The sequence below is a fragment of the Thalassophryne amazonica genome, chromosome 21, assembly GCF_902500255.1.
Source record: "Thalassophryne amazonica chromosome 21, fThaAma1.1, whole genome shotgun sequence".
Classification (NCBI taxonomy): domain Eukaryota; kingdom Metazoa; phylum Chordata; class Actinopteri; order Batrachoidiformes; family Batrachoididae; genus Thalassophryne; species Thalassophryne amazonica.
In genome coordinates, this window is record NC_047123.1 from 5,904,270 (window position 1) to 5,922,928 (window position 18,659).

An 18,659-nucleotide genomic window follows, 5' to 3' on the forward strand; every position below is an offset into this window, starting at 1 on the left:
GTGTCAACTAACAGTGCACACACCGCCTATTAAAGAGGATTGACAGATCACAGACTGATTAGTTTATTTCGTGCTGTGCCCAAAACACACCCATGACTGATGAAGACAAATTCAATCCCTTTTGACATTTTTGCACTCAGATTTCACATAATCTGCACATGCGATGTATGATATTTAAAGGTTACACGGGGCACAGTTGTTAGGGACACTTAGATGAATTTACAGTAAATCATATTATTGCCAGTTTTCTGAAGGCAAGTCAGGGGATGGATACATGAACATTTTCAATATGAAATATCAACGCCAGTCATTAAGAAATACAGATGGTATGATAATGTGGGGTAAATCTGTCTGGAACAAGCAGTTCTTAAAAACTGAGTGAACTTGCAACAAAGAGAGATGTGAGGGAAGCCACCAAGACCTCCAGACAGCCATCTTGAATCCAGTCTGTCTCGTGAGTGTATGCTATGCTCTACGTTGCTCTTATACTTCTTTGTATTTACTTATATATATTTAACAGCTTTTTATTAGTGGTATTCGAAAGGTTTTGAAGCACATCAACTGTGCAAACCTCAAGAGTTTTTTGTAGAGTTTAACCAGATGGAGAGAACTTCATCATACCTTTTCCTCCACAGATCATTCCCTCCCGTCTTCAGTCTCTGCTCCCTGCATGTATGGAATTCCGTCTCCCTTCACCTCACAGGATGTGCTGCTCCCACAGCAGCGTGTGACATCATCTTCCGAGGTCCCGGACCTGGTGTCCTCCCTGCCTCCCATCAACACCGTCTTCATGGGAACAGGTCCATGATGGAGGACACCTCCAAACCTGTTTTGGACAAAGATGCAGACATTAAGAGTCCCATCAGAGCGGCTCTGATTCAGAATGTGTGTGTTGTTGGATTTGGATCAAGTCGAGCAGCGTGAGAGGGTGAGTGACAGGCAACAAGGCTTCAGAGCCAAAGTCCAACCCAGGATGTCCTGGTTATACCGAAGAGTTGGGGCTTTAAACCAGCGCGGCCACGAAGACACTCGTCACAACAGGGCGAGTCAGAGTAATTTAAAAACTACTGCGCTTTATAGAAAGAGGAAATTACACAAAACATCTAAACTCTGACAAAACCGACGCTGACGAAGTTCCACACTTGAAATCCACCGCCATGTTTTTCATTTTCCCTCTTTGAAGTCACAGCGCCGTTGTACTGGTGCAATGCCTTCAGGGCTTCCATTTGTTCTGTGTGCAGATATTTCTAAATAAAGTGCTGTAAATCAGAATGTTGTGCACCGTGCATGTTGCTGTCTGCACATGGAGGGCGACAGTGTGGATGTTTGCATCGGCTCTGCTCAGACCCGTACAGTGATAGGTAAAAGTACCGGTGCTCTCTGCTCTCCTCTTGGAGCTTTATGGGTTTTTAGGATTTTGTGACATCAAATAAAAATAGAAAATTCGACCTTCTTTACACAATAATTTTTTGCTTTTTACACCACGAGTTTAAAGGGGATTGCTTTAAAATAGATTAAACATAAAATAATTTACAGTGGTTTTACCTTTTGTTTTTATCTCCGCTGAGTAGGTGACTTTTGTGTGTGTATGTGTGTGTGTGTGTGTGTGTTTGTTTGTTTGTCTGGAGATATCTCAGCAAGCAGCAGTGGCTTTGGTAATGAAAGGAACTTCCAAATAAGCAAATTTCAAACAATGTGTAACTTTAAAACCACACAGGTGTTGAACTTCCCGAATTTCTTCATTTGAAGGATCATAAATTAATTTTAGACGGCGGGCGATGAGCCAACATAAATTTGCAAATTCATTCAATAATAATATAGATGATTTAGTATTACTTACTTTATAACCTGAAGCATTCCCAAAATCTTGAATTACTTCCAACACTGCCGGGATTGACACTTTTAGATTTGACAGAAATAAGACGACGTCATCAGCAAATAAAGAAATTTTATGTTCAGTGGGTCCTATTGTAATTCCAAGAGATTTGGGAGTGTGTGTGTATACAGCTATTGCAAAAAGATCAGTTGCCAGTGTAAACAGCAAGGGAGAAAGAGGACATCCTTGCTGACAGCCTTTCCTAATTTTAATTGGCTTTGAGAGATTTCTGTTTGCTAGAATTTCTGCTGTTGGATTCTTATATAGTATCCTGACCCATTTTATAAAGTTGTTTCCGCACCCAAATTTTTCCAATACCTTGAAAATATAGGGCCATTCGACCCTGTGAAATGCTTTTCCTGCATCCAGTGATAAGAACACAGTTACTCTGGCATCTTTCTTATAGTAAATAACATTAAGTACCTTTCTTACATTATGACTGCCTTCCTTCCAGTTATGAATCCATTCTGATATCTATTTATTGTGTTTGGCAGGATTTCTGTAGCCTTCTTGCTAGCAGCTTGCAGATGATCTTGAGGTCAGAATTTAATAAGCTAATTGGTCTCAAATTTTTGCATTTGTCAGTCAGTTTTCTGGGCTTTGGCAACAAAGTAATTAAGGCTTGGTTCATGGAAGGTGGAAGACTGCTCTTCTCAAATTTTTCTGTGAACATATCTACAAGTATGCCTGCCATCCCCTCATTACCCCATCCCCGTAGAGACGGTGCCTGCTCCCAGACCACCAATAACCAGCAAAAATCTATTTAAGCATAAAAATTCAAAAAGAAAAAATAATATAGCACCTTCAAATGCACCACAGACTAAAACAGTTAAATGTGGTCTATTAAACATTAGGTCTCTCTCTTCTAAGTCCCTGTTAGTAAATGATATAATAATTGATCAACATATTGATTTATTCTGCCTTACAGAAACCTGGTTACAGCAGGATGAATATGTTAGTTTAAATGAGTCAACACCCCCGAGTCACACTAACTGCCAGAATGCTCGTAGCACGGGCCGAGGGGGAGGATTAGCAGCAATCTTCCATTCCAGCTTATTAATTAATCAAAAACCCAGACAGAGCTTTAATTCATTTGAAAGCTTGACTCTTAGTCTTGTCCATCCAAATTGGAAGTCCCAAAAACCAGTTTTATTTGTTATTATCTATCGTCCACCTGGTCGTTACTGTGAGTTTCTCTGTGAATTTTCAGAACTTTTGTCTGACTTAGTGCTTAGCTCAGATAAGATAATTATAGTGGGCGATTTTAACATCCACACAGATGCTGAGAATGACAGCCTCAACACTGCATTTAATCTATTATTAGACTCAATTGGCTTTGCTCAAAATGTAAATGAGTCCACCCACCACTTTAATCATATCTTAGATCTTGTTCTGACTTATGGTATGGAAATTGAAGACTTAACAGTATTCCCTGAAAACTCCCTTCTGTCTGATCATTTCTTAATAACATTTACATTTACTCTGATGGACTACCCAGCAGTGGGGAATAAGTTTCATTGCACTAGAAGTCTTTCAGAAAGCGCTGTAACTAGGTTTAAGGATATGATTCCTTCTTTATGTTCTCTAATGCCATATACCAACACAGTGCAGAGTAGCTACCTAAACTCTGTGAGTGAGATAGAGTATCTCGTCAGTAGTTTTACATCCTCATTGAAGACAACTTTGGATGCTGTAGCTCCTCTGAAAAAGAGAGCTTTAAATCAGAAGTGCCTGACTCTGTGGTATAACTCACAAACTCGCAGCTTAAAGCAGATAACCCATAAGTTGGAGAGGAAATGGCGTCTCACTAATTTAGAAGATCTTCACTTAGCCTGGAAAAAGTCTGTTGCTCTATAAAAAAGCCCTTCGTAAAGCTAGGACATCTTACTACTCATCACTAATTGAAGAAAATAAGAACAACCCCAGGTTTCTTTTCAGCACTGTAGCCAGGCTGTCAAAGAGTCAGAGCTCTATTGAGCCGAGTATTCCTTTAACTTTAACTAGTAATGACTTCATGACTTTCTTTGCTAATAAAATTTTAACTATTAGAGAAAAAATTACTCATAACCATCCCAAAGACATATCGTTATCTTTGGCTGCTTTCAGTGATGCCAGTATTTGGTTATACTCTTTCTCTCCGGTCGTTCTGTCTGAGTTATTTTCATTAGTTACTTCCTCCAAACCATCAACATGTCTATTAGACCCCATTCCTACCAGGCTGCTCAAGGAACCCCTACCATTAATTAATGCTTTGATCATATTTAAGATCGATCTATCTTTATTAGTTGGCTATGTACCACAGGCTTTTAAGGTGGCAGTAATTAAACCATTACTTAAAAAGCCATCACTTGACCCAGCTATCTTAGCTAATTATAGGCCAATCTCCAACCTTCCTTTTCTCTCAAAAATTCTTGAAAGGGTAGTTGTAAAACAGCTAACTGATCATCTGCAGAGGAATGGTCTATTTGAAGAGTTTCAGTCAGGGTTTAGAATTCATCATAGTACAGAAACAGCATTAGTGAAGGTTACAAATGATCTTCTTATGGCCTCAGACAGTGGACTCATCTCTGTGCTTGTTCTGTTAGACCTCATTGCTGCTTTTGATACTGTTGACCATAAAATTTTATTACAGAGATTAGAGCATGCCATAGGTATTAAAGGCACTGCGCTGCGGTGGTTTGAATCATATTTATCTAATAGATTACAATTTGTTCATGTAAATGGGAAGGTTAACTAAGACTGCAGGATTGTCTTACAGACATAAAGACATGGATGACCTCTAATTTCCTGCTTTTAAACTCAGATAAAACTGAAGTTATTGTACTTGGCCCCACAAATCTTAGAAACATGGTGTCTAACCAGATCCTTACTCTGGATGGCATTACCCTGACCTCTAGTAATACTGTGAGAAATCTTGGAGTCATTTTTGATCAGGATATGTCATTCAAAGCGCATATTAAACAAATATGTAGGACTGCTTTTTTGCATTTGCGCAATATCTCTAAAATTAGAAAGGTCTTGTCTCAGAGTGATGCTGAAAAACTGATTCATGCATTTATTTCCTCTAGGCTGGACTATTGTAATTCATTATTATCAGGTTGTCCTAAAAGTTCCCTGAAAAGCCTTCAGTTAATTCAAAATGCTGCAGCTAGAGTACTGACAGGGACTAGAAGGAGAGAGCATATCTCACCCATATTGGCCTCTCTTCATTGGCTTCCTGTTAATTCTAGAATAGAATTTAAAATTCTTCTTCTTACTTATAAGGTTTTGAATAATCAGGTCCCATCTTATCTTAGGGACCTCATAGTACCATATCAACCCAATAGAGTGCTTCGCTCTCAGACTGCAAGCTTACTTGTAGTTCCTAGGGTTTGTAAGAGTAGAATGGGAGGCAGAGCCTTCAGCTTTCAGGCTCCTCTCCTGTGGAACCAGCTCCCAATTCAGATCAGGGAGACAGACACCCTCTCTACTTTTAAGATTAGGCTTAAAACTTTCCTTTTTGCTAAAGCTTATAGTTAGGGCTGGATCAGGTGACCCTGAACCATCCCTTAGTTATGCTGCTATAGACTTAGACTGCTGGGGGGTTCCCATGATGCACTGAGTGTTTCTTTCTCTTTTTGCTCTGTATGCACCACTCTGCATTTAATCATTAGTGATTGATCTCTGCTCCCCTCCACAGCATGTCTTTTTCCTGGTTCTCTCCCTCAGCCCCAACCAGTCCCAGCAGAAGACTGCCCCTCCCTGAGCCTGGTTCTGCTGGAGGTTTCTTCCTGTTAAAAGGGAGTTTTTCCTTCCCACTGTCACCAAGTGCTTGCTCACAGGGGGTCGTTTTGACCGTTGGGTTTTTTCCGTAATTATTGTATGGCCTTGCCTTACAATATAAAGCGCCTTGGGGCAACTGTTTGTTGTGATTTGGCGCTATATAAATAAAATTGATTTGAAATTGATTTGATGTCTTTTTCCTGGTTCTGTCCCTCAGCCCCAGCCAGTCCCAGCAGAAGACTGCCCCTCCCTGAGCCTGTTTCTGCTGGAGGTTTCTTCCTGTTAAAAGGGAGTTTTTCCTTTCCACTGTTGCCAAGTGCTTGCTCACAGGGGGTCGTTTTGACCGTTGGGGTTTTTCCGTAATTATTGTATGGCCTTGCCTTACAATATAAAGCGCCTTGGGGCAACTGTTTGTTGTGATTTGCCGCTATATAAATAAAATTGATTTGATTTGAAGTAGCAAAGGTATAAATTTGCAAATTACTTACTGGTACATACCTGCAATTACATTACAATTAAATGTTGTATTTGTCAAAAATTAATTTTCTAAGTGCAAAATAAAATTTCCAATATAATAATAAATGTAAGTCCCTTCCATTGTTTTCACTCAGGGTCACCACAGCAGATCCAAGGTGGGTTGGCATGTTGAATTGGCACAAATTTTACACCGGGTGCCCTTCCTGACGTAACTCCACATTATATGGAGAAATATGGCAGGGGTGGGATTTGAACCTGGAACCTTGTGCACAGAAACCAAGCACACTAACCACTTGGCCACCATCTAAATATACTTGGAGAATAGCCCTGTTGTGTCTGATGATTTGCAGATGTTCATGCAAATAGAGCTTTGCAGAGCCGTAAAACGGTTATTTGCAACCGTATAACAGCATGAACGTCCACAAATTGTTGGGAAAGTGTAAGTACACGGACCCACAACAGGGGGCGCAAATGAACGGACAATGGAATAGGTCAAATAACAACACTTTACTGTTGCGAACGTGCACAACAAACACAACAGATTACACAATAGATCAAAGGTCAAATTACAAGGTGTCGTGTGGGCAGGCTCGAAGATAGGAGACGCCTGTCCAAAGCAGAACCGGAACCACACGATTTCCTCCGCCACCAGACCCCGGGAATACTGGAGCCGCCAAGTCCCGAACTCCCAGGTGGCCACTGCCTCCGCGTGTCGGACCTGGTACTGCTGGCGAGGAACAAAAACACAATTAAACGTGGGTGCGTCTGCACCCAGCAATCTGCACGGCAGGGAAGCTACCTCCACCTCTCGTTGGAGAAAAAGTCTGTTATCACTCACAAAAATCTCAAAAAGGGCTTTCTATCAAGCAGTCAGGCTGAGGATATTACCTTTCAGGTAGAACGATATCTCGGCAAAGAGGTGGAGATGACGTCTTGCTGATATACCGATGCAGATCAGATGAGTGGTGACAGCTGTCACAGGTGATGAGTGTCAGCTGTCACCCCGGCTGCTCCTGTGAGGCGGCAGCGCCCTCTGGTGCCTGGAGCCCGCACTCCAGGCAGGGTGCCCTCTGGTGGTGGTGGGCCAGCAGTACCTCCTCTTCAGCGGCCCACACAACAGAAATCATCAGACACAGGGGGGTTATTTCCATTCTAATCCAATTCCATCAGTTGCACGGTTTCTTTTTCTGTAGGTAATTCAGTTGGCGAGGCTTACTGTTGAGCTGAGGCAGTGCCGCTCCAACAGCGGTCAGGCTAATCCATCAAACGTGAAAATTCATCAAATCCATCAAATGTGAAACGTTAATTCTGTATCAGAATCTGCATCAGTACTTTTGTATGGTATCTTAAATTCACTCATTTCGGCGGCAGCGGTACCCGACTTTTTCTTGCTCTCAGCTGACAGCGGTAACAGCTAGCAGCGCGTGCAGCTGGTGTTCTGTCGAATTGTGCGTCTCGGTGCATAAATCATGCTACGATATTATACAGTCTGAAATCTCACACAATTAATCAGTCAGATTTGTGAAAAAAAATGTAATTGGATTAGAATAATCTTTAATCGGCTTCAAAAAAATTAGTGGAGGACGGACCAAACGTGACTCACAGGCCCCAAACAATTCTGGATAACAGAGAGAGAGAGTGAAGAAGTTTTTTTTTGCTCCATTCTGCAGGGTTGTGTGGAAGTGTGACTGTTTTGGAGGTTGAGGATGTAATTCCACAATTACTCTGCTATTACACAATCAAAAAATAACACCTGATTTATTTTATTTTGACTGACAACCATGACTGATTCTAATCCAACATCCACTAACCCATTCAGCAGGGGGCAGACACATCTATGGGAAATTAAATTGGGAAGGCAAAGTTACAGTTTTTTTGATTAATCTGGCGCATCCAAGTTCACCGATTTGGAGTGAGTTTGGCCTCGTTATGTCCTTTCACTGCAATTCTGTATGTAACAGGTTGATTTATTACTTTGGAGTTATCATGTTAGCAAAGTGTGTGTGCCTGACTACCAAGAAAAAAAAAAGACAGCAGTTTAAAATCTCAAATTAAAAAAATAATCAAAACCCAAACCCTCACACAGCCTTGTGCAGCTATACATCCTCATTAAACACAAGCTGAAGGAAATAATAATCTTGGTCTTGTTGAAGGACATAGGTGGGTAGTATGATTGGGACTTTGACTATGATTGGATAGTATGATTGGATGTCTTCCATTAATTTCTGTTTTATTTGTACTTTAGTCAAACAAAACAAACCTGAACTTGTACTCAGTTTAAGATTGGCACAGAACCTTGATGAATCTATAAACTCTGGTTTGGGTAATTAAATGGAAAGAGGCAAAACAATAAGTAGAGGAGGAAAAGAGACACAGCAGCCGTGACTGTGGTCGGGAAGTGAACCAATCATTTTTGAATCCTGACCAATCTATTTGATTGTTCTGGTTTATTTTGACTATTTCGATGTGGTGTTTCAACTGCTTTCAACAAAACCATCTCCCGTCACTGCTTCGGCTCTGCTGAATTATGTCCGTATGGAGGCAGCGGCGACACAATGAGCTCGGATTTACAAAGCGGCAGTTTATTGTTGATAACACGAGCCGTTTTGCTCGTGTTCTTGCTTTTGTTTTCCACCGCGGCACAGATTTTCTGGTCGACCAGTTATCTCTCCTGATTCAAAGACCATCCGACGAGTGAACACATGACTTTTTAATGGCTGCACTCGCACACCGCCTGTCAGTCAAAGCTGGGAGCTTTTTATTTGCAATTATTTGGTTTGTGTGCAGCGCAATGATGGCAAATATGATGCTGATAAAAGTGTTTACCACAATGTTACAAGAACAAACGGAGAGAGCGAAAGGGCGGGAATAAATGTCACACCACGGTGACCTCAGTAACGCATCACATCCTGCAGTGGTGGACCAGATGGGACCCAATAAAACCATCAGAGACTAAAGGAGGCAGGATGGAGCAGAAAACATACGTCACTAAAAGGAAAAACTCATTAACTGTTCAGTGTCATTTCAGCCATTTTGAACCACTTTGGGTTCTTATTAGAGGACGAGCACAATCCCCGTGGATGAATCCACTTCTAATCTGTCGTAAAATTCCCCAAATAAAAATACTTAAATTATGTAGTTTAGTATTTTAGGGCGTGAGGCAGAGTTAAATTACATTTATGAATATGTAAAATTTTCCAAACAACAGTCAACCAATAATTTGCATCACTTTTTACCAAATTTGAGCAACTTTAACTTTTGATCCCTGTACAAACTGTAATTGACTTTTGTCACCATTCTTGCTGTTTTTACCCCATAACTCCAGAACATTCAGTCACAGATAGCCCAAACTATACCTTTTTGGAATCTTTGTGATCAGACAAATAATTTGGCATAAGTTTCAATATGATTGGAGCGTCTTTTAATTTTGACCCTGTGTAATTCTTCAGTTGACCTCTACCTGGCTGCCAATTGAAAATCCAGTTGGTCAGTTTTTTTTTTTCTTAAAAGGGTAATGTCTAAGGAGTATGTGTACCAGTTTTGGTGCTTGTTTCCCGAAATGAACCATTATTACAGTTATCTGCTTCACTATAACCCAAAAGACACAAACTTCCTCTGCCTTTAGCCCTTTGCTGCAAGACTGAAGAAAAAATAAGTATTTTCTACATATTGCTTATCACAAGAGAAGACAAAGGAGCAAGAATCATCGTTGCCATAGAAATAAAAAAAATGGAGAGAAGCAAAATTATATCTGGCTTTAGCAATCTGCAACTTCACCACTAGATGACGCTAAATCCTACACACTGTAGCTTTAAATGCTAAAACACTGGTGGAGGTGCTGCACCATAACATAGAGATCAGTGGGAGACATTATAAAATATTAATTACAGATCATTCTTGGATGTTCTGTAGATTAAAACTAAGATAAAATAAAAGTTGTGACTGTTTTCTTTTATATCTTTTTTTTTTGTTTGTTTGTTTTGTGAAGCTGGTAAAATATCAGAAGCGTATTTGTGACTTCACTCGGCTCAGAAGCTCACATCTTATACCAGCTATATTGTGTAATTATTCATTGAGCAATACAACCATAAATATAATTCCCAAAACATTTTCAGCGCTCGTCTTCATGGACAAACTGGATGAACATGAACCTTTAATAAAAGCTCTGTGCTCGATGTCACCATTCTTCTCCCTTTTTGATTGTTTTTATACCTTATCTCCTCCTGGGGGGAAAAATCCATTTCAGGTGCTCGTGCTGCGGCTGAGGGACAGATGGTGGCATATGTAATGATTACAGAATCCCCACCTTAAAATACTTTAATTACTAAGTCAATAATTCCTGCAACAATTGCTGAACCTTTAGTGTAAAAACAACAGAAGGCAGAAGGCAAACTTTGGGCCAATGTTTAACCAGAACTTTGCATTACGGCCGATCGGGACAGTCTCCATATGTCTCTAGTCTGTCTGCTTGACGTTTGCTGCTATTTTTACAGTGTAAATATAAAAAGCAGCACAAAGTGTGAAATCTGCTGCACGTGGACCATGTGGGTGTTTCACAGTTTGGTTAAAATGGAATAAAATCACAAGGTCTGGTGAATTATTTTACTCACATTCACTCAGATTCCTTGTCTCAGGCTGAGTGATGGACTGATTTAAGCAAATGCGGGAAAAGTGGAGTCGAGAGACCTGGAAGTCCTTTGGGTAAAGAAAGAGCAAATTTGGGGAAAGTGGCATTAATGTTTCAAATTTAATGAAAATCATTGTTGGAGGTCGACACTGATTGAAGTGACATGTGGAATCAAAGAAAAACTAGTTGCATCAAAAATCAGCTATAAATTGAGGTGTGCCTAATGTCTTTTTTGCCCTTTCAGAGGCTCGGGGGGGGGGGGGGGGGGGGGTGCTTGGATTGATTCAAGGACAATGAGATTTATTTATTTATTTATTTATTTGACTGTAGACGTCCTCCCAAGAAATCTTGATGCAAAATTAGTGGTTAATATGCAAATCCTTTGAAAAGTGTGAAAAATGACATTTTTACATTTTTGGCCTCCCGGGACTCAATTGGGGGGGGGGGCTCTGCCAGGGATTCAATAAGAAACTCAAGTTACTATGACCTTAGGAATGTCTTCAGCAGATGGCAATTTTTAACTGTGGGGCTTTTAGGACGATTCATGTTTGACATTGATTCAATGTATCTATATGCAGTTTTATAGTTTTACTGAGGGATTTTTCAGTTATAATAATAATAATTTCCTTTATTATCATTGTACGTACATTCATACAACGAAATTTGTCCTCTGCATTTAACCATCCTAATTACAGTTGAACACAATCCAACCACTAGGATGTGCTCAACTCCAGATGTAGAGACGCTGCCTTGGTCAGGGGCAGAGAAAGGAGCAGACCCTAAATAAGCATGTTTTTCTTGTTTTGTTTTGTTTTTTTGTGGGAGGAAACCCACACAGACATGGAGAGAACATACAAACTCCACACAGAAAGGGCGGGAAGTGATCCCATGACCTTGCTGTGAGGCATCAGTGCTAACCACTAAGCCACCATGACAAATAAATTAAGAAGTGTGCAAAGTGGAATCTTTAGCACTGTTGGGGGGGGGGGGGGACCCTTAGAATGATTCAAGGACAAGGTCGTTTTTCTTGCCTGTAGGTGGCCTTTGAAGAATCTTTATGCAAAATTATAGAAAAAAAAAATGAACATCAAAAATTTAAAAATGTGGAAAGTTGCTCTTTTTTTTTTTTTTTTTTGTAGTGTCCAATGTACCGTGATCATAGTACACCTAGGATTGGTTGTACCAAATTTCTGAAAAAATTCGTTGAACGGTTTGTCAGAAAATATTCGGACAGCGAATCATGAAGCTGTGTGCTGAAGATGATCGTTTATGATCATTAGTTGCTTTAATGAGCATTTAGCGATAAAGTTCCCTGTTCACACAAATAACCATGTGATCATTTGTAATCTGTTTGTACAGTTTTTATACAGTTCGATGAACACTATCAACTTTTTTGGTGAAAATAAGTGAACTGCTCCCCCCTCCTCTCCTGCTCTCACCCCCCTCCCCCTGTTTAGCTCAAAACCAGGATCACCAACTGTCTCTTCTTTTCTCTTCCTGGATCTTACGGGAAAACACAAAGCCTTTAATCTGTAAAATAAACCGTTAATTTCAAAATATTACAGCAGCTATGGATACAGGAGGAGCTCTGGATTATTGTGTTTTCTTTCTGCGACTGACCTGAAACTCAATGCAGAGACCTGCAAAGGAGAGAGACACTGCTTTCAGCTGTGCAGTGGACAGAGAGCATAGGAAATGCAGAGCACGGAACACTAAAATCGCTGAATGGCGATATCTTTTATATATATATATATATATATATATATATATATATATATATATATATATATATATACGAGTATATATATATATACGAGTATATATATATAGAAATGCGTGAAAGCGGAACTTGGTGACCAGTGAGTCACTGCATGCAGTGCTGAGACAAATAAAAGTCATATCAGCATATCAGCTGCTATTAATGGTACCAATATTTATAAAAATGCTGAATATTGGCACTCAGCCTGGCTGATAATCGGTCGACCCCTGCACAAAACTGAGAAAATTTAGTTTCTACTGAAATCCAAGCATTATAATGTTTGTTTGTTTTTGTAACATGTTGTAAAATTACAGCTCATTTTAAAACTGCAGGAGTAAGTGTGTGTGCATGTGTGAGGTTTTGAGCTGACCTTTGATCTAACCCACTTGCTTGATGAGTATTCCCAGGCCATGCACGCCATCATCTGTAAGATATCATGTAAATTACTTCACAGGTTTTATCTGGTTAGAAAAACAGGGGTTGCAAGGTTATTAGATGTAGAAGTGTTTATTTCTCAATACATTTGACAAAATATGAGAACCACATTACATTTATACAGAAATAAGCAGTTTCAGAGCATTTTTCACCATTTTGGTTCATTTTGTTTACGTGAACAGCCAGCTGATGCCATGTTACCTCCCTTTACTCTGATTGACAGTCATAGTGTCCTTCCCAGCATCCTCGCACAGATTGGCTGAAGCCCTTGTGTGATCTATGACATTGTTACTAAATGTAGGTCATGGCATCTGATCACTGGAATTTCTCCCCTTCAGGGGTAAAAATTCTAAATTGTTTCCAGAGAGTGTGAATGTTGAGCATATTGGCAATATAATATTACGAATCCTTTAAATGCTAAGGAATAAAATGATAGTGGTGCCAAAGAAAATTATTTTTATGACTTAAATCTTAAAAAAAAAAAAAAAAACCCAGAGGCTGTACAACTTTAATTTGTCCCAAAGAAATCTGACACACATCCCTTCATGTAGTAATGTGAACATAGCCCAAGTGATTCAAATCTTATGTAACACTACAAAATAATTTGTCAAGTCTGGGAGCAGGTGCCACGTGCCGACTGAACAGGTTTGGGTCTTGTGTCATATTAAGGCAAGATAAATCAAATTCAGATCACCTCAGCTGTACAAATGTGTACACATGGATGATTGTGTGTTTTACTCGTAGCTTTTGAATTTTCAGATGCAGCTTTTACAGAACAAAGATGAATACAGGATAAATGTGAAATGTGTCGATGTAATTTAATTTTTTTATATTTAAACATATTTGCACTTCAAACTCCCACATGTCCAACAGATGCAGACATCTACTGCCATCTAGTGTTGTAAGGAGTTCCAACCAGAGATGCTGATAAGTGTCACGGTACGAACCATACGGTGCATCCAGAAGGTATTCACAGCACTGCAATGTTACATCGTTATTCCAAAATGGATGAAATTTATTTTTTTCTTCAAAATTCTACAAACAATACCCCATAATGACAACATGAAAAACTTTTTTTGTTCGATTTTTGCAAATTTATTTGTAAAAAAAAAAGCTAAGATCACATGTACATAAATATTCACCCCATTTGCCATGAAGCTCAAAATTGAGCTCAGGTGCCTCATCACCCTTGAGATGTTTCTTCAGCTTAATTGGAGTACATCTGGGGTAAATTCAGTTGATTGGGCATGATTTGGGAAGACACACACCTGTCTACATATAAGGTCCCACAGTTCACAGTCAGAGCACAAACCAAGCATGAAGTCAAAGGAATTGTCTGTAGACCTCTGAGACAGAATTGTCTGGAGGGACAAATCTGGGGAAGGGTACAGAAACATTTCTGCTGCTTTGAAGGTCCAAATGAGCACAGTGGCCTCCATCATTTGTAAATGATAGAAGTTCAGATCCACTAGGACTCTTCCTAGAGCTGGCTGCCCGTCTAAGCTGAGCGATCAGTGGAGAAGGACCGTAGTCCGGGAGGTGACCAAGAACCCAATGGTCACTCTGACAGAGCTCCAGCATTCCTCTGTGCAGAGAGGAGAACCTTCCAGAAGGACAACCATCTCTGCAGCAATCCACCAATCAGGCCTGTATGGTAGGGTGGCCAGACAGAAGCCACTCCTTAGTAAAAGGCACATGGCAGCCCACCTGGAGTTTGACAAAAGGTACGCGAAGGACTGTCAGACCAGGAGAAACTAAATTCTCTGGTCAGATGAGGCGAAGATTGAACTCTTTGGGGTAAATGCCAGGTGTCATGTTTGGAAGAAACCAGGTACCATCCCTACACTGAAGCATGGTGGTGGCAGCATCATACTGTGGGGATGTTTTTCAGCAGCAGGAACTGGGAGACTAGTCAGGAATGCGGGAAAGATGAATGCAGAAATGTACAGAGACATCCTGGATGAAAACCTGCTCAAGAGCACTCTTGACCTCAGACTGGCACACCGGTTCATCTTTCAGCAGGACAATGACCCAAAGCACACAAGCAAGATATCAAAGGAGTGGCTTCAGGACAACTCTGTGAATGTCCTTGAGTGGCCCAGCCAGAACCCAGACCTGAATCTGATCATCTCTGGAGAGATCTGAAAATGGCTGTGCACCGACACTCCCCATCCAACCTGAAGAGCTCGAGAGGTTCTGCAAAAGAGGAATGGACACTACTGCCCAAAGATAGGAGCACCAAGCTTGTGGCATCATATTCAAGAAGATTTGAGGCTGTAAATGCTACCAGAGGTGCATCAACAAAATACTGTGCAAAGGCTGTGAATACTTATGTACATGTGATTTCTTAGCTTTTTTATTTTAATAACTTTACAAAAAAAAAAAAAAAACAACTTTTCATGTTGTCATTATGGGGTGTTGTGAGTAGAATTTTGAGGGAATAAATGAATTCACTCCATTTTGGAATAAGGCTGGAACATAACAAAATGTGGAAAAAGTGAAGCGCTGTGAATACTTTCCGGATGTACCGTATATACGACCTGAGCTTCATGGACTTTTGATGCTGCGTTTCTTTGTCAAAACAATAAGTGCATCTCCGGTTCAGCTGGATCAGCCTCTGTCCTCCGAGACCTCACCCTGTGGGACACACTCAGCATCATCATGCCAGGCAGTCACTATGACAACAGAGCTGGTGTGTGGCACCAAACAGCTTCACATAATGACAGCAGTTATGGCTAAAAGCTAAGTTAACAAAGTAAAGCTTGGAACACATAAGCTGAAACACAGCCAAGTCTGCTCCTGAATAACATCCAGTAAGCTTAGGAGGGAATTTTAAACTGATTCATAAACACTGTTGCATGATTGTCTTCACCAAGGAGGTTGCTTTCTTTGCCATTTGTCTGTTTGTTACTTGTTTAGTTTGTCAGCAGGATATCTCAAAAATGACATCAATCAATTTCAAAGAAATGTGGTGGATGTAATGTTTTAGCCAGAGACCCCCAGAGCAGAGAACAACACTGCTGATAGAGTTAAAGTTAGTTCTGCAGATCAGAGACAGAAATAATCAGAAAACACAGCAACAGCTCAGCAAATTTGGGTAGAGCAAGGTGGCTCTTGTACAACCCCTGGCAAAAATTATGGGATCACCAGCCTCGGATGATGTTCATTCAGTTGTTTAATTTTGTAGAAAAAAAGCAGATCACAGACATGACACAAAACTAAAGTCATTTCAAATGGCAACTTTCTGGCTTTAAGAAACACTATAAGAAATCAAGAAAAAAAGATTGTGACAGTCAGTAACGGTTATTTTTTTAGACCAAGCAGAGGAAAAAAAATATGGAATCACTCAATTCTGAGGAATAAATTATGGAATCACCCTGTAAATTTTCATCCCCCAAACTAACACCTGCATCAAATCAGATCTGCTCGTTGACATTGACCCTATGTGTCTTTTTGCAAGGAATGTTTTCACAGTTTTTGCTCTATGGCAAGATGCATTATCATCTTGAAAAATCATTTAATCATCCCCAAACATCCTTTCAATTGTCCAAAATATCAACGTAAACGTGTGCATTTATTGATGATGTAATAACCTTGTTTTTTTTCTGTTTAGGTGTTAATGATGGCTTTTGTTTAGCTTTTCTGTATGTAAATCCCATTTCCTTTAGGCGGTTTCTTACAGTTCGGTCACAGACGTTGACTCCAGTTTCCTCCCATTCGTTCCTCATTTGTTTTGTTGTGCATTTTTCGATTTTTGAGACATATTGCTTTAAGTTTTCTGTCTTCACGCTTTGATGTCTTCCTTGGTCTACCAGTATGTTTGCCTTTAACAACCTTCCCATGTTGTTTGTATTTGGTCCAGAGTTTAGACTGTGAACAACCAGCATCTTTTGCAACATTGCGTGATGATTTACCCTCTTTTAAGAGTTTGATAATCCTCTCCTTTGTTTCAATTGACATCTCTCGTGTTGGAGCCATGATTCATGTCAGTCCACTTGGTGCAACAGCTCTCCAAGGTGTGATCACTCCTTTTTAGATGCAGACTAACGAGCAGATCTGATATGATGCAGGTGTTAGTTTTGGGGATGAAAATTTACAGGGTGATTCCATAATTTTTCCTCAGAATTGAGTGATTCCATATTTTTTTCCTCTGCTTGGTCTAAAAAAGTAACCGTTACTGACTGCCACAATCTTTTTTTCTTGATTTCTTATAGTGTTTCTTAAAGCCAGAAAGTTGCCATTTGAAGTGACTTTAGTTTTGTGTCATGTCTGTGATCTGCTTTTTTTCTACAAAATTAAACAACTGAATGAACATCCTCCGAGGCCGGTGATTCCATAATTTTTGCCAGGGGTTGTACGGGTCTGATAATTCCTTGCTGAACCAATCACCAAAAGCCAAGGTGTTCCATCCACTGTCAGCTGCCAGGGTCCAGAACCCGTCTAAATTCGTGGCATAGAAAGAGAAGTCCTCAAGCTTCCAGGGGCTGTCCAGGGGCTCCACATTCACTTTGTGCAGTTTGATGGAAGATGTCTGAGCAGAGCGGCCGATAGGGGACCCTCGGCACCACTCCGTGATGTGACCTGTAAGATCAGTGATTACGAAAGTACCTGGGAGGTGTCTTTTGTGTACGACCAGGGCTGAAGGTCATGAGACACAGAGGAAGGACCGGCATGTTTCCAGATCTCCATCATACCTCTAAACGGAAGAAATACTGTATCTATAATGATCTCATCTGAGTGGTTGTCAAAGGTCAGCGATCATAATCAAAGCTCAGGATCAAAGGCCACAATCAAATATGAGTGGTCAGTGTCAAAGTTCATGATCTGAGTGATCAGAATTAAATATTAATGATTTGAGTGATCAATATCATCCTTTTTATATTATTATTATTATCATCATATTATCATTATTATCTGTTTAATTGGCCACACATATTTCCAAATTATTAGCACCAAAACTGCACATTTGTTGACAAAATGTTGTTGTTATTCTAATTATTATTATCTAACTGACCACATATTTGCAAATTATTAGCAGCAAAACCGAACATTTGTTGAGACAGTTCATTATTATTATTATTATTATTGTTATTATTATTTGTCTAATTGTCCATTCATATTTCCAAATTATTAGCAGCAAATTTGAATATTTGTTGACACAATTTTATTATTATTATTATTATTATTATCATCTGTTTAATTGGCCACACATATTTCCAAATTATTAGCGCCAAAACTGCACATTTGTTGAGACAGTTCATTATTATTATTATTATTATTATTTGTCTAATTGTCCATTCATATTTCAAAATTATTAGCAGCAAATTTGAATATTTGTTGACACAATTTTATTATTATTATCATCTGTTTAATTGGCCACACATATTTCCAAATTATTAGCGCCAAAACTACATTTGTTGACAAAATTTTACTGTTATTATTATAATTATTACTATCTGTCTAACTGACCACATATTTCCAAGTTATTAGCAGCAAATTTGAATATTTGTTGACACAATATTATTATTATTATTATTATTGGCAGCTTGTACAGCCTGATTCCATCAAATCTCAGAAACGAAACAGGTTGGTTTTCGTTCCAGGCTACCGATGCTTATCACACTATTTGACACTAGGTGGCGCCAGAGCGTTGATGTTTTGATAATGACCAGTAGTAGTCGCTATAACTCAGGCCTTTTTCCCTGAGGAGGGAAAAGGAAAAA

General features: G+C 39.7%; 1 protein-coding gene across 1 annotated transcript in view; it reads left to right on the forward strand.

Annotated features, from left to right (window-relative positions):
- rfx6 (regulatory factor X, 6) overlaps positions 1 to 1,271 on the forward strand; it is a 39,522-nt gene extending 38,251 nt beyond the window's left edge. Inside the window, exon 20 of the mRNA XM_034162462.1 lies at positions 636 to 1,271. Within this exon, the coding sequence (XP_034018353.1) occupies positions 636 to 808 (173 nt within the window). The 3' untranslated portion in view covers positions 809 to 1,271. The remainder of the gene's footprint in view (positions 1 to 635) is intronic.
- The last annotated feature ends 17,388 nt before the right edge of the window (positions 1,272 to 18,659 follow it).